The 16271-nt window shown below is 37.7% G+C and overlaps 1 protein-coding gene across 2 annotated transcripts in view; it reads right to left on the bottom strand.

Annotated features, from left to right (window-relative positions):
* pik3cb (phosphatidylinositol-4,5-bisphosphate 3-kinase, catalytic subunit beta) overlaps positions 1-16271 on the bottom strand; it is a 149934-nt gene that overhangs the window by 42045 nt on the left and 91618 nt on the right. For both annotated transcript variants that reach the window (XM_062067965.1, XM_062067964.1), the window contains 3 exons: positions 11611-11806; positions 9541-9769; positions 6237-6457 (listed from right to left, as the gene is read on the bottom strand). In XM_062067965.1, the coding sequence (XP_061923949.1) occupies positions 6237-6457; positions 9541-9769; positions 11611-11769 (609 nt within the window). In that variant the 5' untranslated portion in view covers positions 11770-11806. The remainder of the gene's footprint in view (positions 1-6236; positions 6458-9540; positions 9770-11610; positions 11807-16271) is intronic.

Genomic DNA, 16271 nt, shown 5'->3' with positions numbered 1-16271 from the left:
GGTCCAAATGTTATGTACATTTAGTTTTACAGACCATCTTCAAGCCATTTTCTGACTGCAACTTGAAAATGAGCCATCCAGTGGGCGGCCTTATTTACGTGCCAAAACGTTCCTCCTTGCCTCGCCCACTGTTACTACGTCTCTGCCCCTGTCAGCCATTTTGTAATTTTTAGCTGTACGTTTTCATCTCGAGTCTACCGACAAACATAAGTTAGAACCTTACAATACCTTTTTTTTTATTAGAAATGGCAACGGCGGAAGATTTTAGCAATTAACAGTAGATGTACGGGCTAGTCTGCCTTGCAACTAGAGGGTAGAGGAAAAACAAGGAAAAAGGTATCTCTAAGGTTTATTTTAAAGTACCAGTAGGGTGGAAAAACTATATTGCCTTTTTATTGAAGCTGTTATGATATATCTGATTTATGACATCAAAATACTTACAAAGTTTGCCAATAAATAGATAGTATCAACCTCATGGAGATTCCTGAGCCATTTTGAGAGTTAACGATGAAGCCAGTCACGTGATCCGTGACACAGCGTTAGGAACCACAGACCCATTTGCCATCAACAATACTAATCAAGCAGACTTTGTGAAAGCCAACAATGATTACTTTGGGAAAAATTATGATCCAGAACCTTATATTTTTGAGCCCGAACACAAACAGAATGAGCAGTAAGTTTTATAAGCCAAGTGTAAAACGGATGTAGCTTTATTGTAACACTATAACATCAGAAGTATTGCTAGGTGCTAAACATACAAACTAACCTTTATAAAACAAACACTTAATAAAACAAACACTTGCTGTACATTTTCCACTCTCACTGGGATGCCAACTAATGGGAAGCTCACATAATTCCATTTAGATGAAGATTCAATCGCAATCCTCACGAAGGGTTAGAAAAAAATTGTCGCAAGTACGTCTTTTTTGCCATCTCGGGGGATGTCAAAGTCGACCAGTCTCTCGTAGGGTTGCAAAGGGGTGGAAATTTACCGCGAGAAATTAAGCTCTGGAAGTTTGGATATATTGACAATTTTTTGATTATTCAAACTTGGACACCGTCCAGGGGAATTAATGGGAATTACAATAATTACACTACCGTTCAAAAGTTTGGGGTCACCCCAACAATTTTGTGGAATAGCCTTCATTTCTAAGAACAAGAATAGACTGTCGAGTTTCAGATGAAAGTTCTCTTTTTCTGGCCATTTTGAGCGTTTAATTGACCCCACAAATGTGATGCTCCAGAAACTCAATCTGCTCAAAGGAAAGTCAGTTTTGTAGCTTCTGTAACGAGCTAAACTGTTTTCAGATGTGTGAACATGATTGCACAAGGGTTTTCTAATCATCAATTAGCCTTCTGAGCCAATGAGCAAACACATTGTACCATTAGAACAATGGAGTGATAGTTGCTGAAAATGAGCCTCTATACAACTATGTAGATATTGCACCAAAAACCAGACATTTGCAGCTAGAATAGTCATTTACCACATTAGCAATGTATACAGTGTATTTCTTTAAAGTTAAGACTAGTTTAAAGTGATCTTCATTGAAAAGTACAGTGCTTTTCCTTCAAAAATAAGGACATTTCAATGTGACCCCAAACTTTTGAACGGTAGTGTATATATTATAGGGCACTTGTCTATATGCTGCTGCATCTTTGTGGCATTTTTGACACAGCTCTTTGCACAGTATTTGCAAATGTACACAGCCTTTCCGCCTACATTGGTTGGGGTGAAATGTCTCCACACATCAGATGATGTACGTGGCATTATTCTGTTTGTATTTTTTTATTCTTGTAAAACACTAATGCAATGCCACACATAGATATAAATAGTCAGCTAAACAATTAGAGTAGTCTTTAAAAATATTTTACTGATGGACAAATGAATAGAAATAGGCTAGATGAATAAATGAACACTCAATCAGCATGCTAAATCCAACTATAACCTACATTCTTGTATGACAACAGAATGGCTAACAGAACAGAAGGCAGAGGAAACTACACATTTTGATTTAGTGTTTGCTAGTTAAACTTTACAGATCACAAAAAAGGTAAATTTGGATCGGTAACTTTGTTAGCATGAATGAATGGGATTTAACAGAAAAAAATTAGCATCACGGCTAACGGAGAAATATTTGCGGCTCATTATGAGACTGTGGTGGTACATAAACCTAGCTAGCTAGAGATATTGGCCCCATAATCATTTAACAAGTGCAGGAACAGCTAGCTAGCTTGAGTGGAAGTCTGCTGGAGTAGTCTACAGTCATACAGTAACAAGCAATTACACCTCTTTTAAACTTAAATACCATAGATCAAATATATATACCCCAGTAATATCATCAAAACTTACCTGACTGGATGAGGTCATTGGGCTCAAATACTAGTGTGGCCTCAATAGCCCTGTTGTAGTGTGTAGCATGCTGGGAATTATCTGTGCATGTGATGGAAGAATGCACTGCACATGTGATGGAGGAATGCACAGTGAAGGGTTGAAATTCTACTGAATTTGCATTAAATCAGGTTGTTTTAGCTAATAATCATGCTGCAAGATCTAGCATGTTGCATTCAATGTTTATTCCCATTAATTCCCATATATTCCCATGGAAAGTTTCCAACTTAGAACATTCCCGGAATTTTGCAACCCTGGCATGGCAAAGTTTTTCTACTACCAGGTGAGAGATGCATGAATTATATATGATCTAGAATGAACTTTTATCAAGTTTGAGACGGAGCGAAATAGCTGTCGGCTTAGTGTGTCAACAATAGCAGCGCAAGCTGGCCTTAGCTCACTGCTATCAATGCGCCGCTAAAATAGGCAGTCTGCGTTAGCGCTTTGAATAATTATAATAATAGATTTTTTTAATGTTTACTTCAGATGCAGTCAGTAGTCATTTGTTAAACCTTAGTTATACGAGTAGTGTTCTTCGAGGTTCCATTTTGGGTCTTTCTTTTTCAACATTTGGGCTATTTGGCTACAGGCCCAAGATTTGAGTTAAAAAAAACTTTTGAGAAACTCACATTTTTGCAGCATAAAATCTTTAGATTTTTTTGTCCATAAAACGGCAGAGCGCTCTGTAACTATACCAAAATTCAAAGTCTGCTGTAGAAGACGCTGGTTGCCAGAATACACAAAATAGGACAACTAGTGAAGGGAGAAGCCCAGCCGACCAGTCCTTAGCTTTCTGAAAATGTCCCCCCCCCCAAAAAAGTTACTTGAATATCCCTGCCATGAAGCAGTATGCGGGTGACGTGTTATTATAATGTGTGTCTGCCTATTTGAAACAACCATGTACATGTATTCAATAATGTAGCATATAAGTAGCTTGGTAAACTATGCAGGTTATCTATACCAGGGGTTCTTAATCTTTTTGACCCCAGAGACCAACTTTTCCACTACGGAGGGGACTGAGGCCCACAGAAATATTAACTCTGTATTAGTAATCTTATTCTTGATTGTAATCATATTAAAAATATATATCTAACCTACTTACAGTTTAAGAGGATAAACCTTGTCAAATCAAATGATAAGAAATCATGTCTTATCACAAAAATTATAATCAAGGCTTAGGTCAGACTGAATACAAAAATAAACACTAATCAAATTACTGCAAAAGAAGAGACTAATGAAAAATACATTTACATACAATTACGCATTGCTAAAATAACTTTTAACTACATTAATATTGAATACTAATATATGTTACTTAAATAAATTATCAATAAAATTTAGGTGCAAATTATAATACAGCTTTACCAAATTAATCATAATTTTTGCGCTCAAAAACTTCTCTATGACTTTTGCTCCAGACTTCTGTTTATTTGAGATTGTCATTACTGCAACAGGTTGTGGAAAAGTGTAATACAACTGAGTACCGCTGCGGCCCATAGGGTGGTTTTGGACATTTATGTTACCATTTTAATCATAATATTTGCGCTTAAAAACTTCTCTATGACTTTAGTTCCAGACTTCTGTTTGTTCATTTGACATTGTCATTACTGCATCACGTTGTGGAAAAGTGTATTACAACTGAGAACCGCTGCAGCTCATAGAAGGTATTGGATTTTTCGCCGAATTATTCTACAATGCATTAACGGCAGCCATATTGAAAGTGCTGTACGTAATAATTCCGAACTATTTATAAAGAACATTGCACCTGCGGTGATAAGATGGAGAAATACTGTGAGTCACCAGATAAGTCCCTTTGTCGTTATAAGGAGAAAACAGCTGCAGTTGGATGTAAGGATCCATACCAGATGGACAAGTCTGAGTGGAGCAGAGACCACAACATTTTCCCTGATGTTTCATACTTTGTTAACTACCGTATTTTTCGGACTATAAGTCGCTGTTTTTTTCATAGTTTGGCCGGGGGTGCAACTTATACTCAGGAGCAACTTATGTGTGAAATTATTAACACATTACCGTAAAATATCAAATAATATTATTTAGCTCATTCACGTAAGAGACTAGACGTATAAGATTTAATCGGATTTAGCGATTAGGAGTGACAGATTGTTTGGTAAACGTATAGCATGTTCTATATGTTATAGTGATTTGAATGACTCTTACCATAATATGTTACGTTAACATACCAGGCACATTCTCAGTTGGTTATTTATGCGTCATATAACGTACACTTATTCAGCATGTTGTTCACTGTTCTTTATTTATTTTACATTGCCTTTCAAATGTCTATTCTTGGTGTTGGGTTTTAACAAATACATTTCCCCCAAACATGCGACTTATACTCCAGTGCGACTTATATATGTTTTTTCCTTCTTTATTATGCATTTTCGGCCGGTGTGACTTATACTCCGGAGTGACTTATACTCCGAAAAATACGGTACTTAATTTTTATACCCAATCCATTTTACACATTGAAAGACTTTCAAAATTATAAGAGTCTGCTTTGTTTGTGGATGGGTTCGTGACGTTTGTGTTCATCTGTAAAAACTCAGTGGACATCGTGTTTTCAAGGCGAGTCATGCACTTTTAGAAATGATCCGACTCAAGTTTGATACCCTGGATAATCACGAATAACCAATCTAAGGTGATCTCAGCACACTGTGACTGTACGGCAGGATAGAGAATGTTGTTCTCATGTCGCTTCAGTTTTGTTTTATCTGAAGGCTACAGTCCGGATGAGAGACGTGAGTACAGTATCCATTATTAATATACCTACTATCAAAGTCCTTCGACCAAGCAAATCAAGTTACTTCAAGGTGGGGCTGTCATTTATTTTAGATTTATTTCTACTTACATATGTTTCTTATTTAACTGAAAGGAAATGATCCGAACAAACACAAAGTCCCGTCACATCTGATCAGTTGAGTGCAACTAACCACGCGCGCCTTCGCCGTTCATTCTCCTTTTCAGCCACTTCCGTCTGTCCAGAAATACGCTAAAGAATCCCATAAAAGCTAGTAATACTGCTACCACTGCAATTGTGGTGATTGTGGCAGTTGACAATCGCACACGTCATCGGCATTATCAGTATCACTGGATAAATGATCAGCAACAATGAGCGTGTTTACAATTGAAGCCTGCTAATATAGCCAACGGCAATGCATTGTGGGAAATGTAGAAAAATCCAAAGCGCTCTAAATGGACCACAGCTGAGAAACACATTTTTTTGGCGCCATATTGGGGGGGCGCTTGCGGCCTAACAATGGGCCCAAGGCCCTATGGTTAAGAAACACTGACCTATGCTATATACAATGCTACATGTCAACGTATTATTACATTTATCAATTTATGGTTACTGGACTTACCATGTCATTGTATCCACTGTTGCCATTAACTGTAGAAACGATCTCCTCGATTAAATATAATTTTGGGTAAATCCTTTGGTATATCGTCCTCAGAGCGAAGCGGCTGTATTTTATTAGCCTGGCTCTGTGCTTCATGTCAGGGCAACAAGTTTTGCTGGGCCCCAGGAGTTCCAAGGTACATTGTCACGAAACACGAAAGTTGAGCAGGCACTTTTTACTTCTTCATATCAGGCTGGAAGTGTGTGGAGTGACCTGTGCCTGGTTAATCCAACCAATAAGAGCATTTTTGATCATCAGGTCGCACTGTGGATAAATTGTTAGTAGAATGGCGAAATAGATCCCTGCAACGGCTCCAAAGGTTTGAATTCAAATATTTGGGACCGATGGGGATGGGGTTGGTTTTGCATAATAAGACCCCTTTAGCAAATTATCAAATGTTAAAGCAGCACAGGGCCATAAATGCTTACCTGCGATTGGTCAAAGTGAATGATGACTTTCAAGTCGTTTGACCGGTCGCCGAGCCCATCGTTGATGACACTTTGCTCAAGCTGAGGGGAGAAGCACGCCTGCAACCACTCGGTCCACGTCATCATCTGGTGCCGATGCATCCTGTCTTCACTGATGCGTGACATTTTACTGCGAAAGTCCTTTACTTCCTGGTCATTTATGGCATCGAGTTCATGGAGACCTAGAAAAATAACAGTTGCAGTTTTACAAAAATATATATATATTTTTAAAAAAAAGGGCAAGTTGTAAAGCCCAAGCCAGTCTGTCATGTCTAATAATTCTAGGTCCTTCCTCGTGAATCAGTGAAGGAGCTACAGCTGTAACATGGCTGTGCCGAGCCTTTACAGAACCAAATGTTCTTGACAGCTCAAAAGCAAGCAATAATTCATCCTCGTCGTATAATAATTTCTGTCATTTCACACAGTTTCTAATTACATGTGGCAGTCAGATGATGAATGGATTGTTTATCCAACGGGTCATGCAAATGAAGAGTTTCCTACAGTGAGACTAGGAACATTATTTTTAGTTTTAGTTTGCATGCAATTAATTTGCATGTCTTCATAGTTTTTTCCTCCTGATATGAGCAATTCAAACAGGATATGCACAGAGTATTTAAGTATTTAACCCCTGCTTATTTTGTATGTCTACCCCTTATAAAGACACCAACAGTCTATCATTTTGAGGGTGGGTTTATTTTAACAGCAACAGACAGAAAAAAGTAGCAAAACAAACCTATAACAAGAAGTAATAAATTACTTTGTTTTCCATTAAGTTACTTTAGTATGTCTTCCTCCCATCAAACATGAATTTTGACCAAACACTGCTTGATGATTAAATACTTACACATGTAATTATAACTACTGTACTGCTGTTAAACAATATATTGTTTTAATCAGATCACACTTTTGAACGTTGATTCATTACCATTAACCACAGTATTCCCCTTGCTTGCATAATTGAAATTAATTTTTAAAATAGCCCCCAATATTTGAACACAAATGTGATTTTGTTGTCAGAATGTCACACACAAACATTTTTAAAATGCCTTACACGTCATGTTTGCTCAAAAGTTGGCAGAAGCTTTCTTATCCAGTCTAGTCCAGTCGGAATGTATTTTGAAAGGAACACAAGTCGGAGTCTCCTCACTCATTTTTGCACCGACATATGCATTGATCACTGACTGTATAGCAACTTGCACCGCCTTTCAGGTAACTATCTGCGGTTAAGGTAAAGGAGCATGGAGCGCCCATGCTCCTTTACCTTAGAATTATGTAAAATCGCAGATTTTATTAATGCCATCACTTTGTAATTAATCGCATGTGTTAACCCATTAACTTTGACAGCACTTTTAATAACATTTATTTTATTTGTCTGAGTTTTATATTGCTGCTATTCTTTATCGATTGGTTAAATACCAATAAAAAAATATGGATCCTTCATGTCCTTGTAAGGAGGTAAACTTACAAAATCAACAGGGCATCAAATTATTTTTTCCTTATGATTCTTTAAACATGATGCATTTCTTCTTTTCTGACTTACAAAATGTTATTACAATGTTGGATACTCATGTTAACACAATGCCAAAGTATCAAATCGTAAGGTTAATGCATTTCAGCGGGGGTTTGCACACAGTTTTAGATGCCTCTGTTCACGGGTTTTTGCAGTCTGGCGAGGTGGAAGCACTTATTTAAACATTAAGTCAAGCTCTCAGGCCATGTGGAAAACATGAGGAAAAAAGGTAGGATAAAGCATTGTTTTCATTTAATCTAGGCATGTTCATTATAACACCAATGTGCAACATGTAGTGACATACGTGCTGCCTAAAGCAGCCTTTTTATTCACTCTCTAAATCAGAGTGTGCAATTGAAGCTAATTTTGTGACCGGTCGAACCTATATAATAATGTTCATAAAGTTTATTTTTGACCATGTCTGGAAAAAAAGTATTGGTGACGACTTCAAGATTAATATTTATGATACAGACAGGCCCAGACAGACAGACTCAAAAAACGGGTTATAAAAGGGACTGTAGAGCAAATTTTACGCAAAAATTGCACCAAAGCATATCCAATACATATTATCTAGACCAGTAATTCTCAAACTGTGCTATGCGGGTTACATCTAGTGGTAAGCCAAAGAAGTCTGCAAATATGTACTGTATATGGAGTATCATTATTGATGATGTACGCCAAAGAAGTCTGTAAATATGCACTGTATATGTAGCATCATTGTTGATGTTAGTGCAGTGTGTGTAATGTTACAGTGGCCTCTGCCTTGTAAATGAATACTTAGGACTTCTACACTACTGTATTTTATTGTTGGTCATTATGGTGGTACTTGGGGAGCCAATTGTTTTTTGAGGTGGCACTTAGTAAAAAAAGTTTGAGAACCACTGATCTAGACCACTATGAAGTGTTATACATCTTAAATTATAATCATCATAGTAGTCATAATAATCACTTGAGTGAATTTCAAATGTTCATGACATTCTTTTGTTTGAGAAAAGGCTAAAAAAATGCATGACCATGCAAGTAAAACAAGCATTTAAAAAAGTTTAGTCCTATTTTCCCCAAACACATGTGGTTAATTACTGTACATGTCAGATGAAGAGATGAACCAGTGATCATGTGTTAGAATTACAGGCACACACTGTCATGTGAATAAACAGAAGCTTCCAAATATTATTGCTGGAATTAAATGTCAGAGGTGCCGTTTGGTTGATTAAATCTCAAACTGTATCTCTGTGCTCGTGTTGAGCATTTATCAATTCATTTTGGTAAAAAAAAAGGTTTGGCAAATTACTCCCCTGCCAATTAGAACATCAGACATTTAAAAGTGATTTTAAGCCTGCATTATTCATTTATTCATCCATGTGACCTTCAGTTTTGATGACTAAATTGGGAGTATTACTGTATTTCAGCTTGTATACATCTTACGATCAGCAGAAAATAGAAAGTGCCATGAGATGCAGGACGCGTCTGGCCAATTGTTATGCTTTTCTATCAAACAAATAGGTGGCTGATAGCAGCCACAGATGGTACTCTTGTTAGCTGAAAGATAAATGTGCTGAATATTGGAATGGCGTTGCAGGGTAGGCGGTGCTGAAGGATAAAGGATATGTGGTGATCTGGGAATGATTTACAAGTAATGAACTCCAAAGAGCATTTATGGTCGTGAACGTCAATCAGAGAAGGGTTAATCTGTGTGAGATCTTACAGTACATTGTTTCTACTTCTATGCATGCCTCGGAGGCACAGATGCCTTACCCTTGCCAATAAGCACTCCAATTTTTGAATCCAGCAGGCGTTCGGCTCGGCCGCAGTTGCGTGTCACCAACTTCAGAACCGGTAAGAAAGGGCGGACATCACAGAGTCGCCGAGTTTCATCTTCTAATTCTTCGTGTACGGCTGTCTGGTTGACGCACTCGAACATATGACTCTCCATTTCGCCCAAGGCTGGAAACAATGGGAACTTCTGAGCCTGCTTCCATAAGAGCTGCAGGAGAGACAAATATTTATTTAAAAATGTTAGCCAACCACAGCCGTAACTTTGAGGTCATGGGATTCCTTATACAGGCTTATTTCAATTAATTTTACAATTGTATTAGATCCCAGTGAAACACTGGAGTACAGTACATGTCTTTAATAAAATCTCAAGGTTGTGTACAAAGTAAATCTGCATTCTTCTCCTCCATGCGCCACCTCCTCCTCCGACAATATCTACTCTGTTGCGATTTGTCAGGTGCATGATATTGATTAACCAATCCAGACTGAAGTGTCCAACAAATTGTGCCCTTCTTCAAATCTTAAAGTTGGTAGTGTTTGTCACAGATTTTACAGCTAACTTTCAGTCGACCACATTTTGCTTCTCATCTGAGGAGGCTTAATCAGTTCATGATCGCATGAGAAGGGTCTTTTGAGACAACCTGAAAAGTGAATTTGCAATCGATCCACTACCTGCAGAGTACAAGTTATGTTCTACCACATTATTTTATCCAACCATTCCTTAACTTTGTACAGTGATGGAGTGAAGTGAGCCTTCCTTCACCAAAAATCCTTCAGTATGCTGAATAATTTGCTAATCAATTTGGAGTTACGGATTATGACAACACACAATTTACTACATTTATAGCTTAAGAGGTGTATTTGAATACATTTGCCTATTAAACTATTGGCAATACATTTGCAGTTACTGCTAGGATTCTCTGAAACTAACCTAAAACAGTCTGCCTCTAAAATGGCCATCAAAGTTAAAAATAATCTTGTAGCTTCTGGTTAAACTAATATCCCAGCTGACTAACTGACATTCAACCCTTTTTCATTATGAAAAAAGGCCATGGGAGTCTTGCAGGCATCTCACATAGTCATGTGATAATGTACTGGAGCTGTGTGCTGTTTTACAGATTACTTCTGGTATCTGTCACATTAACATGCAAAAAGACACTGTTTATGCATCCCTTATGTTCAATGAGTGAAAAGGTTGAACATGAGCAGAGAGCTAAATATTCATATTTTTAATAAAACTAAATCCATTTGGGTATTGATCCAAGACCATGTAGATACAGGGACATACTGGTCATACCAATACCAATATTATTGCTTTATATTACAAAATATTCAAAATCACAAAACATTTTTTTGCTTTTTAAGTTTTAATCTCAATTTTAATCAGAAAAACACAGAATGGCAGTGTAACAATATCAACATAATATGTCAACTATTTTATTGTATTGTTTGAGCAACATAAGGTCAATAGTACACAATAACTAAACAAAAGCAAATACTACTATCTAGTATTCTAAAGAATTTGGTTTTCGCCCTCAGATTTCTTCTGGGACCAAAAATAAGTCAAGTATCAGCCAGAGGTAATCGTTTTTTGTCATCTACATTGAAAGGGCCAAATCGGCATTGGCCGATCACATACTTTTCCGTGGAAGTCTTACAAAATGTGGTATTTTCCCACTAAACGCAGTGACTTAAATTGTTTATTTGTACGTATATGTCACACCACTCAAACAAAATCAAATTCAATCATTTTAAAGCATTTTTAAATCTAATGTCATCTTATTGTAATATTTGTTAAGGACAAAAGCTTGGCAGGTTGTGTTGTTGATTAAAATCAAGAATTGCTCATCAGTGTAGCAGACATAAATTGCTAATTTTAATTAGTGTAAACAATTGTTATTTCACGAATAGTCAATGTGTGATTTTATTGTTCAAAGCAAGCCTCAGTTTTGGGATCAGGGGTCTCCCAACTTTTGCAAAAAGAAAATTCAACAACTGTCCTTCACAAGTCCAGTAAAAATAGTTTGGTTAAAACAAGCATCAGCTACTTACCAATTTGATGTGCTGGATGGTGGCCTCGCGAGGGACATCTATTTGAATGTAAATACCGGTGGGAAGCAGAAAGTCCACCGAAACCAGGTCCGGAGCATGGCCAGCCAAGGGCGAGTGTTCTGCCCATATGTCCAGAAGGTCGGTCATTGCTGGTGGCATAGCAAAGGGCACCACAGGCCACCTCAACCATAAGGACCTGCAAAATAATTATTGTACAACTTCCTTTTAAATTGTGTGTGTGTTATACATTTCTCAAAGGTGTCAACAAGGATCAACATCAGCACAAATAAACAGTAACTGGTATCAGTAGTGCAAATATAAATAAGATGACCTATATGTGAAGTGCAGCAATAATAGTTCCAGTTTGGAACTCAACAACTCACTGCTTTTGTCTAACCTACTTGTCTTCCGTTTACATCAGGCCAGCCCAAACTTTTTCCAACAAGGAACATACTAAATGTGGGGGCCCACTTCGATATTTATACATTTAAAAAAAGGATTTGAAAAAGGTATAAATATAATAGTGATTCTCAAACTGTGGTATGTGTATGGCAATTAATCCCTTGATTAAACTACAGTGTTTTATTTTCCTATATTCAAACAGTGTGACTGTTCAAGCTGTGTGCAATGTTACAGTGGCCAAAAATATATTAAATATACTTGTTTAAAAAAAATAAAATATAAAAAAAATATTTGCCTTGTTTTTAATGAATACTTAGGCCTACTAAGCTACTGCATTTAATATTGGTCATTACGGTGGTTCTTTTTTTTGAGGTGGTACTTGGTGAAAAAAGTTTGAGAACTTGTGTTCTTATTATGTTATTAGTTACTTGTATCAACATTTTCCTGTTACATTACGTCATTTGCTGTATTTTTCCCCAGTTCTGCTGTTTTTCTTAATTCTATTTCTACAATGTATTGCTTGCCAATAAATACAAACCACAAAAGTGGCACAGAAAGGCAAAGTGTTACTAAACGACGGAAGAGCACTACCCCATCAATGTTTTCTGCTAATCAAATGTAGTTGGGCTGTACACTTGTGTTAAACTCAGACAAAACCTAAAATCATTGTGTGTGGCCCGTAGAGGCAAAGAGGAAGTGTTATCATAAGTCACCTTGAGACCCTCTCGATAAAATGTAATAATCAGGTTCGAAATCGAGGGGTAACAATGGTCTCAGAGTTTAACTTTAAAAGCCACATTAAGTCAATATTATCAGCAGCTTTTTAGCACTTAAAATAACATTGCCAAAAACAAAAGAAAAGTGCCTAAACCAGACTTACACAGACTAATCCGTGTTTTCGTACCCAGCAGGCTAGACTACTGTACTGGTCTTCTCACAAGGCTCTCTAAACTCTTAAGTTGCAGTACATCCAGAATGCTGCTACTCGAGTCCTGACGAGAACCAGTAAATATGACCGTATTAGTAGTACAGTGCTTAAGTCACTGCACTGGTTTTCCGTCACTCAGAGAATAGATTTTAAAACAGCTTTGCTTGTGTACAAGTATGTTTATGGCCGAGAGCCAAAGTACAGCTCTGACATCATAGGGCCGTATGAAAATATCATCCAAAATATATTAAAACAACCTTTAGGCTGCTCATATTGTTCGCCATTTACGAGCTGTTTAGTATAATATTGTTCTTCAACAGCAATAAGGCAGTGTTCCAGTTTTCCGGGGGAAGCTGTTGGCTTGGGATTGGGCCAGTGGTCAGCAGAATGCCCACCGTGCAAACAAAACAAAAGGTCAGCCTGCCCTTCTCTCCTTCAACACAGGTCCCCAAGCAAACAACACATACTGGGACCAGACAAACACTCACCCGCATCCACACTCATACACATATATTACAACTGGTACTGCATACTGTGTACAGTGATACCTCATCTTATGAGCAAATCGCCTTCCACAACAGAGCCGATACCTCAAAAACACCCGTATGTCAAATCAGTCCCACCCATTGAAATGACTTGAGATCAATTAATTGTGCTTGGCCCTCCAATAAGACACCACAATGTTACCATGTACAATGTCTTTTAAAAAGAAAAAGTAACTTAGATATGAAATAATGAAGGTTTTATGAAATAATGTAATATACTTCAGCATTTACCCTTGTTTCTCTGTCGCGTAATAATATAAAATCACTGGTTATGTTTTACATGGACATGGACAGACGGACTAGGTCAGAGTTGACAACAAGTGATATGTATGTCTGTGTACCAAAAGTAATGCTCGACTGTCCAATTTGCTGAGTCAGGACTAGACAAAACTGAAACACGTCAAACACAACTTCTCAATATTTTTATGGATAAAGGTTCGTCGTTTGGACATTAGTGGCTGCAGCTTGTGTGATGCAGACTGACAATGCTGTGGCGGGGCTGACTTTGGCTGCTAACCGGTGGGACATGTTTTTAGTGGTTGGTTCCTGATTTGGTCGTCCAAAGGATTGTGTCGATCTCTTAGCTGCGCTTAAACACACACGTCAACTGCCTAATCAAAAAGTTTTGTTTTTTGTGTAAATAAAGGAAACAGCAATGTGTAACAATGTATTAACTCTTTATTGCTCACACTCAACAACTCTGTGACAAATACAGTAATTTTTAAGCCACACTCACCTAATTCTTAGACAAATTCTATTTTGGACATATATTGGGCATGCGAGTCGATTAACCGCAGATGTACACATGATTGAAACATTAAATATATTTACAGAAGTGCTTGTGTTCATTCACAAATTTAACAAAAGATAGTGCCTGTAACACGTGCACAGCCAACCGGAGAGCGCTGTATTTGTCTTCCTTTACACTTTCATGGCCTGTTAGTGATGGTGGATTTCTGTTTCGAACAGCGGATTTTTCCTTTTCGTCTAGGTCTTTGAAGTCCGTCATATTGATTTTGTAACGTGTGGGCGAAAACATTTATTTAACCAACAGTGATGACATGGTTTGGCCGGCGGGGTGAACACAGCATGAGAGGTAAATTGTGTCTACAATAAACAGTGGGAAAAGAGAGAAAATTGTGTTACTAGCGTTCCTAATAGAAAGATCATGACAGCAGGGAAGAGAATAAGAGTCAAGTTTTACTGTGCTGCCGCCTTTCATAGATGAGACGTGCTTCATCATACCGGAGAAATCCATAAATTAACCGCAACATTGTGTAAAGTGCATGATCCAAAGCATTGGAAAAAAGTAGCGGCTTGTAAGTACTACTTCAACCGGCGGTGGGTTGAGCTTGCACCTCTTGCGAGCAACTTAAACCATAAGAGAAAGTCGAGAGACAGTTTGTATCTCAAATTACCACATTTTCCGGACTAGAAAGCGCACTAGTTATAAGCCACGCCCACTAAATTTAAGAAGAAGAAAACAAATCCATATATTAGCTGCACCGGACTTACAAGATGTAGATATATACATTGTGAAATGAATTATTTACACAGAAACATTTTGAATGTTTATTTATATACCTTACTGTTTCCAAACTGTGTCTGTAACATGAGAGTAAAACGGCTGATCAAACAAAACAGAAGTCATTTTCATTGAACCACTGGCTGCGGAAGCTAGCTTTCCAATTAGCTAAACAGACTCAATAATGCCACGGTGACGTTTTGGTGAATTTACGACAACTAAAACAATTAAAAAAGACTGCCATTGTAAGTTAATGATACTAACATAGACACTTGTAAACATGTTTACATTTTAGCTAATGCTAACGACGCTAGCTTCATTGCAATAGCACATAGAAATATGCATGAAACACTCCTACAGACAACACATGTGACAGTTTAGTAAAGAAGAACAGTTTTAGTTATATTGTAAATCTTACAAACATTGCTTGGAGTGATGAATAGAAACGCTATCGACAACTAGAAAAGGAAACAGCACTTGTACTTCTGGTTGAAAGCTCTAAACAGAAGGAAATACTGTAGACGTTCCACCTGCAGCACTTGGAGTGAGCAAACTTGTCCAAAAGATGGCGCTATAGCACAAAGAATAACACACTATTTCAGAGTCTTTGCATGTTTTTATTAAAACAATTTGCATTATGGCCGTCAGCGATGAAATATCCATAAATTAGCCTCACCCCTTTATAAGCCACAGAGTCCATAGCGTAGAAAAAAAGTAGCGGTATATAGTCTGAAATTTACAGTACTCATAAGTTGAAGTACAGCATGTCATACATAACACAGGTACTGAGACGGTAAAAGCAATTATTGCAAAAAAAACAGCTGAATGTAATGCAGTTTGTCACTCAAAATACATTTTCAGCAGAGCCCCTCAAAATGTGTGCTGAGTACATCACATTCACACATATATAAGTGCAAACTCATGTGAACTCAATGGAGTTTTACTGAGGTGCAAAAGTGAAAATCCAGCCTGTCTCCATTCGGGCATCTTCAACCACAGCTCGACTGTCACGCCACTTCCACCTGCTCTTTCCCTCATTATCTTGTCCTCAAATGGTCTCGTGCATTAACTTCTCCACTCGGCCACAGGTCCATTTCCATTTAGGCTCAATCAGCCCACTGGAAATGACAGCACTAATTGCCTCTAATGTTCTTTCCCCTCCTCAAAGCTAAGTGCTTGAGCTACCAGCGGATGAGCCGCTGTTACGGCACGTGGCTGACGATGGTGCAATATCTGCAGTGTGTTTGGAGCCACATGCCAT

This window comes from Entelurus aequoreus, linkage group LG13 (genome assembly GCF_033978785.1).
Source record: "Entelurus aequoreus isolate RoL-2023_Sb linkage group LG13, RoL_Eaeq_v1.1, whole genome shotgun sequence".
Classification (NCBI taxonomy): Eukaryota; Metazoa; Chordata; class Actinopteri; order Syngnathiformes; family Syngnathidae; genus Entelurus; species Entelurus aequoreus.
The sequence above is the reverse complement of the archived record's forward strand: the minus strand, read 5'-3'. Positions and strand labels throughout refer to the sequence as shown.